The following is a 14620-nucleotide window of genomic DNA, read 5'->3' as shown; positions in this document are numbered from 1 at the left end:
CTAGCATTTCATTACAAAAGCTATTGTGCCAGTGTTATCTGTGGAAAAATGCTTAACCTTGCCCTGAGAATATTTCATAGTGTACATTATCATTTAATAACATGCTGCCTAAAATTGTTTTAAATAATACATTCTCAATTAACAAAACCTCAAAGTCAGACTGAGATTGCAGGATACTGACTAACATCTTCAAGGATAAAAACTATACGCTTCATCTTTTAAATATATTTTTAATCCCAGGTATGGCTTTTGCTTCATACTTTTCCTTTGGAGAATGTTTTAACTAGAAAGGACTAAGAAAAGAGCAACATCAACACTGAAAAGGCTTAAAAATACATATATTAATTGGTTTAAAAAATTACTCTAAGTACTCCCATTTCGATAGCTATTTTTACTTATACTATCTTAACTCACCTTGACAAGAAAATTATCTATGCTTTTGTATTTAAAAGAAGTGATTACCAAATAAGAAGACACATTATTTACATACCATGAAATTCTGCTGTAGAGGAGACCAAGAATACATTATGGGTACTGAAGCAACTGCATTCAGAGTCTTTAACGGGATGACTTGTGTTGGAAAATCCAAGTCACTGGTCACCGAACACTAGAACAGAAAAAATAAAATTGACTTGTAAGAATAAAGGACAACCTGAAGCTGTAGGCATCATATTATAAAGAGATGTTGCCTACTTACAGCATTTTGAAAAAGAAATTTCTTTACTGAGACGGTATGTTCATAAAAACCAAAAAGGATTCTCTCCTCTCTTTTACTTAGTGATAGAAAAAGTTTCAGATTTTGCAAATTTTCAAAACCTTCCAACCCTTTCCATACTTACCAGTATCAATAAGAATCAAATATTATATTTAGGTTGGCCTCAGATTAACTGCTCCTTGCTTTCACTATAAATTTTCTACCTCACTGCTTAATTTCATTTACATCTCATCCACATGGAATAATACTATATATATATATATATATATATACACCAAATATGCCACTTAAATCTTACTTAATAAGAATATAGAAACTTGTTAGGTTAACCTTTCTTACCTTTACCTTCCCTTTTTAAAAACCCAAGTGTCATTTGCTGATATTATCAGATGATACACAAATATTAAAGGTAATAGACCTGAATTTCAATCACAACGAAATGGATTCAAATCAATTCTGCAGAAGTGTAATCTCTAAATTATTAACAATAATAGCTAATGTTATTAAGCACTTTCTATGTGCTAGGCACTATTTTAAACACTTACATGTCTTATATTTAGTCCTCATTACAGCGCTGTATGATGGGGACTATTCTTAGCGCTCATTTTACAGGTGAGAAAACTAAGATAGAGAAAGGATACGTAACTGGCCCAAAGTCATACACTGTTAGGGCTAGAATTTAAACCCAGAAAGTCTGACTCTGGAGCCCCTGCTCTTACCCACTACACATATTGTCACGATACCACATTTCTATACATTTCTAATACCGGTTAAGTAAATCTATTTCCCTGAAATACCATATTTCATCCAATCTACGATGACATCAATTTCAAAGCACACCATTATCTTCTGTATCATTAAGAAAATAATGTTGCCAATTAAACTATAACACAATGCTTTCTTATCATAGTGATTCTAAGATGCATGCCAGTTTCAGATGTTAAAATGTTAAAAAGTTTGCATCTTTGACTTGATGAAATACGGTAAAGATCTGTGCCCAAATACCACAGCACTTTCCATCCTGTCTAGGAATCCAGCTTTTCTTAAAAGAGTACCATTACCCAATTATCAGGTCTCCAGAGCCTTCTCAAAAATACCCTGGACATGTAATCCATGAAAATAGAGCAAAAAGAAGTAGAATTGAAGTAGTAAAATGAAACCAAAAAAGTCATGTCTATACAACACACATAATTATTAAATGTTTCATTTTTATTTAAGAGGACTTAAAAATCGCGGGTCTAGATTTGGTGAAATCAGAGTGGAAGTCTTTGGCATCCAGGCCCACCTGGCCCTCAGCATTTCCTCAGGCCAGGGGGATAATCTTCCAATAGTCACAGTCACCGCAGCACAAAAATAGTTCCTTCCTCAGTGGAAGTGAAGGTTTAAAGATAGAGTAGTTAGGAAGAACTGTGACAGTGATTAATCCATTAATTTGCTTTCCAAAAGGGCAAAGATTAAAGATAATACTAGAAAGCTCACAGCTCAAGTAAATAAGAAGGTGTGAACAGTTTACTAAAACTCCAGAACCCGCAATCTTTCCCTGTTTCCTTCTTTGGCCTCTGATGCAATTCCTCATCCATCCGTCCAATAATAACAGCAGTTAACATTTATTGAGCACGTACTGTGTTGCAGGCACTGTGCTAAGTGCTTTACATACATTTTCTTAACCACTTCTCATCTTAGCCTTTGGCATCAGGATTTCACACAATGAGGAGGAGACTGAGGCTCAGGGAGGTTAAGTAACTTGCCTGGTCAGAAAGGCAGGAAATCACCAAGCCAGGGTGGAAGCCTAAGTCTGCTTCCAGCACCCACAAGCTTCATGCCTGTGCTCTAGTTCTCACCCTGAGATGCCCGTGCAGTGGGTGCTGTGCAAGAGACACACCCAACAGTGTCACAGGGCATCTCCTCCTCCAGCATCTGCCTCTTGTCCTATTCCTACCACATCTTCATTCCTTCTTCTTAAGTTACTTAACCAGGTCACTCTGGGGCAAGGAGTGGTTATAACTACGGAATAAAGTGTTATACACTACCCAGTGGTTTTAAATACAAAATAATTTCATTTCTTGCAAAACAATTAAATTGGAGTTTTTGATTTTTGTTTTACACATGGTGGAGGTAAATTAATTCTGTGATTTTAATTCTGAAGACTGGCCCCCTTTAAAGCCTGGGGGACGAGGGGGAGTGGCTGCTTCTCCAACTCTGACTTATTCACCTGCTTTAATATCTAAATCCAAGCTGGCACTTACGGGAGGACAGCTGAATATCCTATTCAACTACCAGACAGGAGGCACGCTGGCTCTGCTCCACCTGTTTGCTCTAGTGACAGAGAAAATGCTCTGAGTCTACTGAACGAGGTCAGCTGACTTTTCCGTGAACAGAAAGAACTTAGAGAAGCACAGAAAATAAGGCAGCAAAGGCTGCAGCTCTAAGTACTATCTCCAACCCCACACCTGCCATACCCCCATGACCCATCACCTCAATTCTGAGTGATAAAAGTGTCACCAAGGGGCTGGAAATAAGCTCTCAAAGTGGCTGTGGCAGAGTGTGGTTTTACCTCTGTCTCGCAACAATACTCAGCACAGTGTCTCAAAAAAGAGTAGGCACTCAAAAAATGTTTCCAGAATGAACCGACTGCATTTGCTGATTTGTCCCTAATGGAGACTTCGACTTCAATTTCTTTTTAAAGCTAAGAGAACACCTATTTAGCAAATTGAAGGTCTATACCCACCTCATTATCTATGTAGTATCTCTAGAAACCTACCCCATTCTTTAACTATTAACTTTAACTAATAACCATATCCCTTTCATTTATGAAATAATATTCAAATGCAAAAGCATTTGTTGGTAAAACAAGTTTGGGAATTCTTATTTATTGACTTACAGGAAAATTACTCAAAAATCCCAGTTACTTACCAGTAACTTTTTTTCTTTGAAAATGTATCATCCTTGACACTTTATATTATTGTTTCATATCACTCAGAGCACTGAATAGGATTTTGACCTCATGGGTCTCCACAGCATTCTACCTGATCAGAGTCATATGTCTTGGACTCAGGAACTCACTAGGAGACCTATATCAACAAATTAAATTCTCTAATTCTAGTTCCAACTTGAGGATCACACAAGGAAGTTGTTGTAGGTAATCCATCGTTGATGGTAAAGAAAGAAAACAACTGTATTAGTTACCAAGGATGCTACAGTTTCAGAGAAACACAGCTTACTGGTAAGTAACCAGGTTCCTCTGAGGATGGATAGACTTACATCAACCAGCTGGTACAATAGGCGACTGTGTGGCTGGACCACTGGGAGCTGGAGAGGGAAGTCAAGCCAAAAATAGTAGTTGTAGGAGTACACAACCAAACTGAGACTCTTGGCAGAAGGCTGGTTCCAAGTAAAAACTGTGTTATGGAAAATCGTAGAGGGAAGAGCAGGTGAATGGCCTGCAGGGAAGGGAAAGAAATTAACACACCCTACTATGTGCCAAGCACTGTGCTAGAGACTTTACCAAAGTTAACTTCTTTAAAATTCACCACTACCCTAGGAGGTAGGTATGACTCCCCGTCTTACAGTGGGACATCCCAAAGGGCAACAGTCATAGCCATCCGGTCTCTCAACAATCTTTAACATTAGAAGGGTTAGGTCCAACTTCCGTATAGTAGGGGGGAAAAATACACTCAGTTAGCCAAGCTAAAAATATTCTTGGATCCTGGTTGGTCCATTTAATTCAAGCCAGAGACACAACGAACTGGTGATGTTGTCTAATATCCTTTAGCTTTTCCGAGTAAAAACAATAAGGAACTGTCTCACATCTAAGGTGTATGAAAGAAAGCATCAGCTGCCACCCAACTCTAGGGAAAAGCTGAGGATGATTTCTGAAACTACCCATATTCTTCAAGATTTGAGTAGAGAAAAGATGACACACCAAGTTTTAAATTAGCTAGGCCTTCTGGTGAAAATGATAGTGTACATAACTTAATTTCAGACTGCTTTTATGTGAAGTAAGTACTGAAGAAAAAACTGGACTGAGGTTGAGTATCAGGTCTGGGTCAAGAAAATCTCATAGTAGAAGTGAGTTCCTAACAAGGTTTACAAGGATGATTAGGAGAAGGGTGGTTAAAGGAGAGGGTCAGAAATAAAACATCCTGATCAGATCTTGACACAGACACACTTAATTAAAGCAGCTAATCAAGGGCACTGGAGCTAAGGAATACAAGAGTGGTTCATGCCAGACTGTAAATTATTTCCATTTCTGCTGCTAGATATGTATGTTGCAGAGCCGTCCGGACGGGGGGGAACCTCCACCAGCAACACGAGGCTCCTGCCCTGAGCTCACTTAAGAACAACAAAAGATGCCACCCTATAAGCATCAGTCTGGCACTTCTTCCGGGGCAGGGCTGGGGGGGCATATACAGCATTTCACACAGAACAGGTAACATGTGAAGTACAATTTCAGGAAGTTTGGACCCTTAAAGCTCTTCCCTGCATCCTAGCTTCAGAAGCCTGAGCCCGAGTAAAGAGGTCATAAATCTATAAACCTTGTTAATATAGTAACTATTAAAAACCCAATGCAGTCTGGGTCTGAAGGGGGCTGTTAGGGTAAATCATCTCCTCATAATCTGCAGTTTTGCTAAAATCCTGGAGATCAGAAACAGAACAATAGTCACAGGACATAAGTTGGTAAAACTACAAAAACACCCAACGTAGCATGTAAAGCACGTAACCAGAGCCACGTTTGTCCATGACATGCACACTCAAGAACCTAATTCAATAATAGTCCTGCGAGTGGCAAATAAGACCATTTCTATCATTGAAAAAAAAAGAAAGTAAACAAAAACTAAGAAGCAGAACAAAGAATAAAGTCATGGTTTCCATCAGCTGTGGCAGCACAGCCGTTGTGAAGCCTCGCTCCCGTGAGTGGACGTGGGGCTGAACGCCACAGAGCAGCAGAGCCATTGGCTAAGGTAAAAAGGCAGGACGGCCACCGGACCGTAGTCTCAGAAGCACGAAGCCCTTGCTCAGGTGCTAAACCTGCTGCACCGTGACCACCAAATCACACAGGCCAATTCTGCTGATCTTTGCAAAACAGATTTATAACCACTCCCCAATTGCTCACGGATTGATCATTTAGTGAATCGTGCTGAAACAACAAAGCCAAATAGAAAAAAAAATTGAAAACGCAATTCCCCACTCACTCTTTACACCAAAGGAAATTCCAAATAGGCTAAATGATGTTAAAATATAAAAATGAAAACTAGAAGGAAAGATGGATAATTTATAATCTTGAAGTGGAGAAAGGCTTTGTAAGCCTTAAAGAAACACAGAAATCAGAAGAAGAAATTCTAATTTGACTACATAAACATTTAAAACTTCTGTATAACCAAAACATACCAGAAATAACATGAAAATGGGGGGGGAAATCTGCAGAACAGATGATTAAAAACTAGTATTTATAATATACAAAAAGTCCTTAAAAATCATAAGAAAAAGTCCAACCCAATTTTAAAAGATCCAAGACAGTAACAGCCAACTCATAAAAGAAATATAAACAAACAATAGGTACTTAAAATTAACTTCACTGATTAACAAAAGGAGAGCAAATTACAATAATGTTTTACCTATCACACTGACAAAGATTAACATTTTATGTTGGGAATATAGATAAACAGACCCCACTATAAACAGCTGGTGAGAGTGTAAATGTAAAACTTTTGGGGGGCGATCTGGTAATAGCTATTAAAAATTTAAATATGCATATCCTCTTGACCTAGTAATACTGTTTCTAGAAAGTTTTCCTACAAAATTACTCAAAAGATGCAAAGATGTGTATGAAGGATATTCACTGAAATGCTAACTGCAAAAGGAAAAAATAAAAACCTAAATGTTCATCAATTATGAATAGGGCAATTAATTATGGTAAATCCACAGGACCAAGCACTGTGCATTGTTGAAGATACTGAAGACCTGGACAGATGTAAAGCGATGGCCCCAAAAGGCAGGCATGTTTTATCTGGGAATAACTTTTTAAAATAAAATATATATTATCATTATAATTAACATGTTATAGAAAAAGAAATCTGAGAGAATAAAAGTCACAGGGCTTGGACGACAGGACCTTTTGCTCCTGTTTCATATATTTGTGTTATTTGAATTTTTACAGTTAATATTTTACAATGACCTTTTAATTGAAGAAAAAGATAAAAAACAAAAGTCTCATTAACCCAACAGATATTCACATTACCTAGTATTAAAAGTGCCTCATCGGTTGCCAAGGTAGCTCATGAAATCTGCCCAACCCTCTCAAAATGGTACTCAAATAATATTCTTTTACAAAATCTAGTAGGAGAAGATAAAACAGAATCCTAAGCAGTGGATTTAAGTCAATCCAAATTATCAAGCTAAATTGTGATAGTAGTTCTAGGTCTAATAAAATTTTCTTATTTCTTCAGAGCAATGAACACTTTTTAACATTGCAGACTAGATAAGCATTTCTTTGGGTTTTGGTTCATCCTGTTTGTTTTCAAAACAGCTGTCAAAATTTGGTTTTGTATTTTGAGGACAGACTTGATCTTTGTAATGGTCAATTTAACAATAAATTTTAAAACACAAACTGTATACACAGTGTTCTTGGAGAAAAACAGCAAATTAAACACAACTTCTGGTTTATTTAGTAGTACAAAATAAACATTTGACATTTTTGAAAAGTTCACTTTTTAAACTTAAGATATATAATCTTAAATTTAAAATATGAACTCAAACATCCTACGTGTATGATATATCTTTAATATATGATAATAACATATAAACTCAAACAACAGAAGTGATCTTTCTTTTTTCTAAATGGCCTTTTCGGAAAAGCATAAAATGCTTATATTAGCTTCCTTTCAAAAGCAAAGGAACACCTCCTTATGGTCATTTAAGTAATATTCCATCTATTTCAGCCGAAAGAAAGCCAGAAAGGAAGCAAAGGCTGCCGTGATTTGAAAAAGTGACATGGGCAGGAAGGACTGGCAGAGTTAACACAAGATTCATTCAACCAACAGATGGTTCAGAGACAAAGAGCAGCAGAAAGCAACTAAGAAACCAGTTCCTTGAGGAACCAAGAAAGGATGGATATGTTCAGACTGAGGGTAAAGACACACACTTGGGAGAACCACTCATCAATGTCTAAGACATGAGAAAAATGACCCAGCTCCCTGCCACATCTGCTCAAATGCTGGGCAGGACATACTGGTCCTGTAATCCTGAAACTCACAAAGGAAAGAAAGCATGTTACTGTGTTGAAAGTTGGGAGTATATTTAAGTAAAGACCACTACACACTGGGTACACCAGCATGTTATTTCTTCTCTGTGTATAGTAACTAAATTTCTATTTACAATTAACTGAGGAAAGTGCATTACCACGTCAATAAATAATGCAATCAAGTGTTTACAGGTAAACAAGACAATGTTTTTCTTCTCCTTCAACAAAAATAAGCCCAAACTGCAAACTTACGAAAGAACTTACACCTTCTGTGTCATGAAAGAAGCCTCCCCCCCCCGGAAAAAATTCATTTGCAAATATCAAATGATAGGTGATGAACTTAAAATTTTAAGATATCAATAGGAAGAGCAAACCTGTACGTACTGAAAAGTCCAAAAGACTTTTAATTCTTCATGAATATGAGGACTAGGAGGTCCTTCTGATGCTGCTTGTTGTATGCTAAACATTCTGAAGAAGCCCCACTTTTCTTACTCTTTTCATTAGTAAACAAGACACAGAATTCTTACAAGAACATTACATTCTCCTGGGAATCTAAAAATGCATATTGGCAGGATATTTTTAAATTATTAAACCAATCACACCACTTGCCCAGAAGACAGACATCATTTGAGCAAGCATCCCTTTCACAGTCATAATACATACAAGTAATAAAAATCTTGATATGAAGAATCAATGAAAGGGAAAAGTGCCTTGTTGTTTTCAGCAAGAAATGGAAAATGTACAAAAAGAAATGCACTAGTAAGAACTACAAGAGTAACTCCTAAACCAGCTTCTTCATCAAAACTGGAAAAACAGACACATTAAAGAACATGATTACCAATGTGCAGACTTACAGAAGATAAAGTTCTTTACTGACTGATGAGACAAAGTAATGAATGTCACCTAGAAATAATTTTCTGACAAACAACCACATATTATGGCAATACGGCGTATATCCCTTGGCCTGTGTGTATGGTTTCATAACATTTTTAAGCTGAATGCTCCTTAAAAAGATAAACTGAAGAGCAAAGGAAATATATGTAACATATATTACAGTGACTGTCTTCAAGAAGTCAGAAGTATTTTTAAAAAGAGAAAATAGACACATACTCTGTATTAAGATCCTATGGGCAACACGGCTTAGGTTCTGTAACTTCAACACCAAAAAGTAAGTACCCACAAGTCTCCTAAAAGCATGCATTAAGGAAACAACAGACTAAAGATGTGGTCTCCAGGTCGACTGCAGGGCTCCTTGATCTCAAGTCAGAATCTACAGCAGTCACTTCATTAGATCAGATAGTAAACTTGTCAGACTTTCTTTACTAAAATAACCTAGATAAAATTGGTCATTTTAAAACTGAGCTTATCCCCTTCTACAAGTACAGAAGGGAATAAAGTAGAAGACTTGTGTGAATGACTGAAAATTGTTATTGTATCATCGTCATGCTCAAAGGATTTAAACTGAAGACAGCATTTATAAAGGATCAGCTTATAAAAATAAGGACTTAATTAAAACAATGTTACAACAGCACTTCCAAATGTTGAAAGCCATGGACTTTCTAGGTGTTTGGGTCAACAGTGAAGTCCCAAATTCTGCCAAGCCTACAAGCCTATTACTAGGAAAGTCGTTGCAAAACAGGCTAACTTATTTATCCTCCTGCTTCTGACCTAGTTGACTCCAACTTTTAAAGCATATAAAAGAAACTGATATATTGCTGGAAATGCTCAAACTGAAGAAAAAATAACAGGGATATAGTCTCATCTGAAAAGTAAGGAGACTAGACAGAGATCATTAAAGTCCTTTCCAGCCCTAAAATTCTATTATTTATTGTGATAACACCAAGAAGCTTATCACAAACTGTATAAACCTTCAGCTTCCAAAAGTCAGTGATGATGGTTTTAAAGGGGCTGGGGGCTAGGAGGAGTAAAAGACGAATCACTTCAAGCAGAACCAGTAATTAAGAGTGGCTCAAAAACAAATGTGCTTTGACCAGAGTTCCATGCAACAAAACCTAAATTCCTGAGACTAGGGGTTACTTTCCTCCTTTTCCCCTCCTGTTTTGTGAAAATGTTTTTTCTCAACCTGCATGGGGTACTAAGTTTAGAAAAACACTTGTTTCATTAAAATGCTAATTTCTTCTTACAATTTCTCTCATGAACGCAATAAAAAGTTAGGTATCTTTACATTCAATGACTTTTATCTCCACTTGACAAAATTAAAAGCAAAATTCAATTAGTAAATACTCATTTGAATAAACTGTACTCTTAAATTTAACACCAAAAATTGTATCATGAGCAATTCCGGTTGTACATAAATAATGAACTTTAATAATTTCTTAATGTGTCTGAGCAAAGTGTACTCTTCCAGGCCCACATCAGATCATTAGAGCAAGGAAACTGACTTTAATTCTCCTAAGGCTCAGTTTCCTCACCTGGGAATAAAAAAGTGGTAATACAACCATCACGAAGACAAAATGAGGTAGAGTAGTACCTAGTGCAGTGCCAGAAATCATTACTGATGTTAACTTTTATTATAAATGTAGGTTGGGCTTTCAACAGCATTTTGAGATTTGTAATGTGTGGCAAAATTAAGTATTCCATGTGTTCCTACTTTATTTCTCCAAATTTCTAAAATGTATCCCTCTGGAGAGAAAAAAAACGAGGTTTCTTTTTCCTTCACTTCAAAATTTCCAAAAGGTCACTTTCAAAAGAATTAGAGGCTGCATCCTGATCCCTTTTGAGAACATTCTGACTGGCATAGAAAAGAATCCCTTTCACCCTTAGTATATTAATTAGTCATTTACCTCTAATGTGTAGGTCCTGACCTGTTGCAGATGACTGGAAGGTGTTAATAACATATAATACATATTTATACAACTGCAAGTCAGAGCTTAAAGAGCTGTCAACTGACAAAATGCATAAATAACTAAGGATCATCCCAAGCCATATGTGTCACCATCAAGACCACCAGCACCATCACTGAAATCACCACTAGGACCGTGTCTGTAGCACAGACTGAGCTACTATGATAGCACTGACCAGTCTCTGAAGCCAGTGCGTCACACAATCTCAACAGGTCTCGTAAGACAGCAAATTAGTGCTTGATTATTACAATATCATATAAAAAATGACTGCTCATTGAAAACATTATTTTAGAACAAATTCCATTGTTTAGATGCCTTCCATGTTTAGACACTCAGGTCAACAATCATCTCCTACATGGTATAATCTAAATTTCAAATCACTTTCTTCCCTCTTTTTGCTTCCATGCCCATTCAAATAGCATTCCATATCATATGCCATGTCTTCCTGCATAAAACAGGTACTTAAACAGAAATGCTTTAACCAAAATCCTACTGATTGGTTCTATACTGTGTAAGTTTCTGCCATTTTCTTTTCATCTTGCTGCCACTATGTTTTAATGTGTTATCTCATTATAAAATCTACCATAGATTTATTGCCTTCCTTTGAAAACAGTAATTTTTTGGAGTGATTAAGATCTACCTCGTTCGTTCAAAAAAATTCTATTAAAAAAGGAAATTCTGACCTCTCAATCCCAAATTTAAAAATTCTTATAGAGAGAGCCTTAGAATTTGGACAAAATGTATAATAAGAAGCTTGTTTACTCCATGAGTATGGATGAAAAAGAACCATTTCTTACAGCATGGCTAATTCATATGAAGGGGAAGGAAAAAAGACAACTGTGCATCAGAAAGCCTTGCTCTAACTTGTGATCTGATGAGGACATTCGAGAGTATTTAAAGTTCTTTTTTAATGAACAGTCTTATAAAAATCTAGGAATCAGTTGCACATTAAAAAGAAATAACAATAAAACAAGGGACATCCGAGGTCAATGGCCTCCTCTCGATAACCAACCAACATTCCAACAGCAAAAACCAAAATGCACTGATAATTCGTACAGCGCGTGAGTTCACCAACCTCCCTGGTCCCGCGCAATGAGCTCACAGAAGTCAGGATGTGCACAGGCTGGATCCTTCGCTGTTTCCATTCTTGGTTTAAGATTTCTGTTCTTTCCAGAATTTTCTGACGATTGGAACTAAACATACTCTTTAAAAAAAATGAAGGAGAGGAGAAAAGAAATTGTTCATTGTTAGAAAATTTGTAACAGCTCTAATGAAGGTTAAAATTGAGTGATTCCTCAAAAGTATCAGGGACATTCCTTCAAAAGCATATGGATTTTAAACTAAACTGTGGTTTCCCACGTTCAAATAATACAAAAACACCACATCTATTATCTTACTGAGAGTAGAAGGGGAATAGGAAATTATTTCCATCCTTTCTTTGTTAACTTTGTATATATCTATATTTTTTTTAAATCACAATGACTTTAGGAACACAGTACCATGAAACACATTCCTTTATATTTGGGTCCTGGGTCTCCACATGAAGTACAAAGCTACACTGAAAAGATGGTGATTTCCAAGTAGACTGAATAACCATTAGATTAAAATCTTTCCACTTCACTAATGTGCATGGTACGATTTTTATGTTAATTAAGACAGACCAAGGACCTTAACTTCCAAGTTTTCATTTATCTTACAGTAAATTCCATTTACCCTTTCAAATTAAAACTTATCTTTAGGGGGTAAACCATCCTTAACTGTACCCGCATTTTCACAGAAGACGGAGGATACCTTGACTTCGTCAGCTCGCCTGAACCTCTTGAGCTGCCGCAGGCGCATGTACTCTGACTTTACACGCTTCCGCCAACACACTGGTCCCTTCTCAGATTTCTTCCCAGTCTGGCCCATGATTATTCTAAAAGCAATGGTTTCATATTAAAATCACTAATCTAACCAGCCTGAATATGACCACTTGTGTTTTAATCCCCAGCAAACTAACAATCAACAAAAGAAATGATACATAATTACGCTGTTGATATTTGCAAGAAGGGTCCTCATTTGTTCTGCATGGTGAAGTCCTTAAAAACATTTCATTCCAAGTATAAATTTTTATTTAATACAACCTTTAAAAGACATTTTTATTTACAAAGATACTCCACTCCTAAACTGCAGTCATCCTACAGAAATGTGACCCATTACAGGAGTTAAGTATATACAGTTACGAGCTGTGAGAGCCACACTTGTGGAGTGAAAAAAAATGTAGACACATATTCTAAGTTTTTCATCATTAAATTAGTTGCTACAGGCATAAATGAATGACTGAAAAAGATAAATCTGAAAAAGAAGTAAAATCTACATACAGCACCAAAGGTAGAAAATATACAGCACAATATGTGATAACTGTACAAATTAAAGTATTCCCCCTACACGCACTTTCAACCATGCTTCTCACCTTCAACACTGTGATGAAAGTCTGTGTTTCTGCCTCGTGCCACCTCTCCTCCCATGGGGGCTCCTCTGCTAGCCAGAGGAGAAGGAAGGCAGGGACCCCTCCCACCCCATCTGTGGTTGCAGAGGCTCTGGAAGCCGGTTTTGTGCAACATGGGCTCGGCCTGTAGTCCACCGGGTGTCCAATTCACACCACAGAGTCTAAACGAGTGTCCTCTTCCAGAACATTTGTTCATCAAAGTGTTAAACTTGTACTTGTATCTTCAAAAGATTAGAAGGACATTCCTCTATCGGATGGTGCAAAGGTGCCACATTAGGGATTTGTGCTTTAATTTATCTAAGCGCAATGGAAAGTCATAGAGTGTTTTAAGTAAAGGGGCAGGGGGAAGATTTACACTCTGGAGGGCCCAGCTGACTGCAGTGCAGCGGCAGGAGGGGCTGGAAGAGAGTAAAAGGCAAAGGTGAGGCCAGGTGAGACTGGAAGGCGGGACTGACCCTAGACAAGCGACGACGCAGCTTCTTCAACGACACCAGGGATGAGAGAAAGGAAATGATTTCAAGAGTCACTTGAGAGCAAACATGGCAAGGATTTCAATATGGGGAAGATGGCTTTCTGGCTTGAATAACTGAGTAGGGTTTCATGTACCTGCTTACATACAGCCCTCGGGCACAGAGAAAATTGCCTAAGGAGAGGAATTAGAGAAAGAAAAGGAACCCAGAGGTCAGTGGTAACTTTCTGTAGGAATATTCCACCACCAAAACCACGAAAAGAGAACACAAATGGTGGATTATTCAAGCTGAGAGAGGGGCAAAGAAAGCATGTAATTAATGATTAGTAAGAATCAGGCAATGAATATACAAAGATGAATGAAACGCAGAACTTGCCCTTGCGGCACTTATAACCTACCTAAGAACGGCTAAAAGAACGGACTTTACAACATGAGATAAATATGCAGAAGTACTGGGGCTGAGGGTGGGGGACGCAAGTAAGGAGCTGCAGAAGGATGGCAGCAAAGTGACCACTCAACCTTAAAAGTTGAGTCGGGTTTCAAAAGGCAAAGAGAGAACGGAAGGGGCTCAGGTAAGAGCAGCAGCCAGCTGGGTTCGGGGCCGTAAGGGCGGAGAGGGGCCGCCAGCAGACCCTGCAAACGAAGGTGGACCCCAAATTAGGTAAACAGCCCAAATTACAAGAATTGAGGGAATGAGAAGAATGAAGAGACTTCAGAACTTAAGATAAAGACAGCTGAATGAGATCACAGAGATAGGACTGAGTCCTGTAAAAGCTTCAAAGTGCAACCTTGCCTGGGGTGCTGAGTGGAACAAACATGACAGTCCTCAGAGCTGAGAAGACTA

At 37.6% G+C, this 14620-nt stretch overlaps 1 protein-coding gene across 9 annotated transcripts in view; it reads right to left on the bottom strand.

The window, feature by feature from the left end:
* The window catches only part of EZH2 (enhancer of zeste 2 polycomb repressive complex 2 subunit), a 62624-nt gene that overhangs the window by 25314 nt on the left and 22690 nt on the right, over positions 1-14620 (bottom strand). For 2 of the 9 annotated variants that reach the window (XM_057549923.1, XM_057549925.1), the window contains exons 1-4: positions 12611-12734; positions 11895-12023; positions 3977-4155; positions 491-607 (exon numbers count right to left, since the gene is read on the bottom strand). In XM_057549923.1, coding sequence (XP_057405906.1) covers positions 491-607; positions 3977-4155; positions 11895-11964 — 366 coding nt within the window. In that variant the 5' untranslated portion in view covers positions 11965-12023; positions 12611-12734. Of the gene's footprint in view, positions 1-490; positions 608-3976; positions 4156-11894; positions 12024-12610; positions 12735-14620 lie in introns of those variants that run through there. The other 7 variants (XM_057549924.1, XM_057549926.1, XM_057549928.1 and 4 more) reach the window with 5 other exon arrangements.

This window comes from Balaenoptera acutorostrata, chromosome 7 (assembly GCF_949987535.1).
Source record: "Balaenoptera acutorostrata chromosome 7, mBalAcu1.1, whole genome shotgun sequence".
NCBI lineage: Eukaryota > Metazoa > Chordata > Mammalia > Artiodactyla > Balaenopteridae > Balaenoptera > Balaenoptera acutorostrata.
The sequence above is the reverse complement of the archived record's forward strand: the minus strand, read 5'-3'. Positions and strand labels throughout refer to the sequence as shown.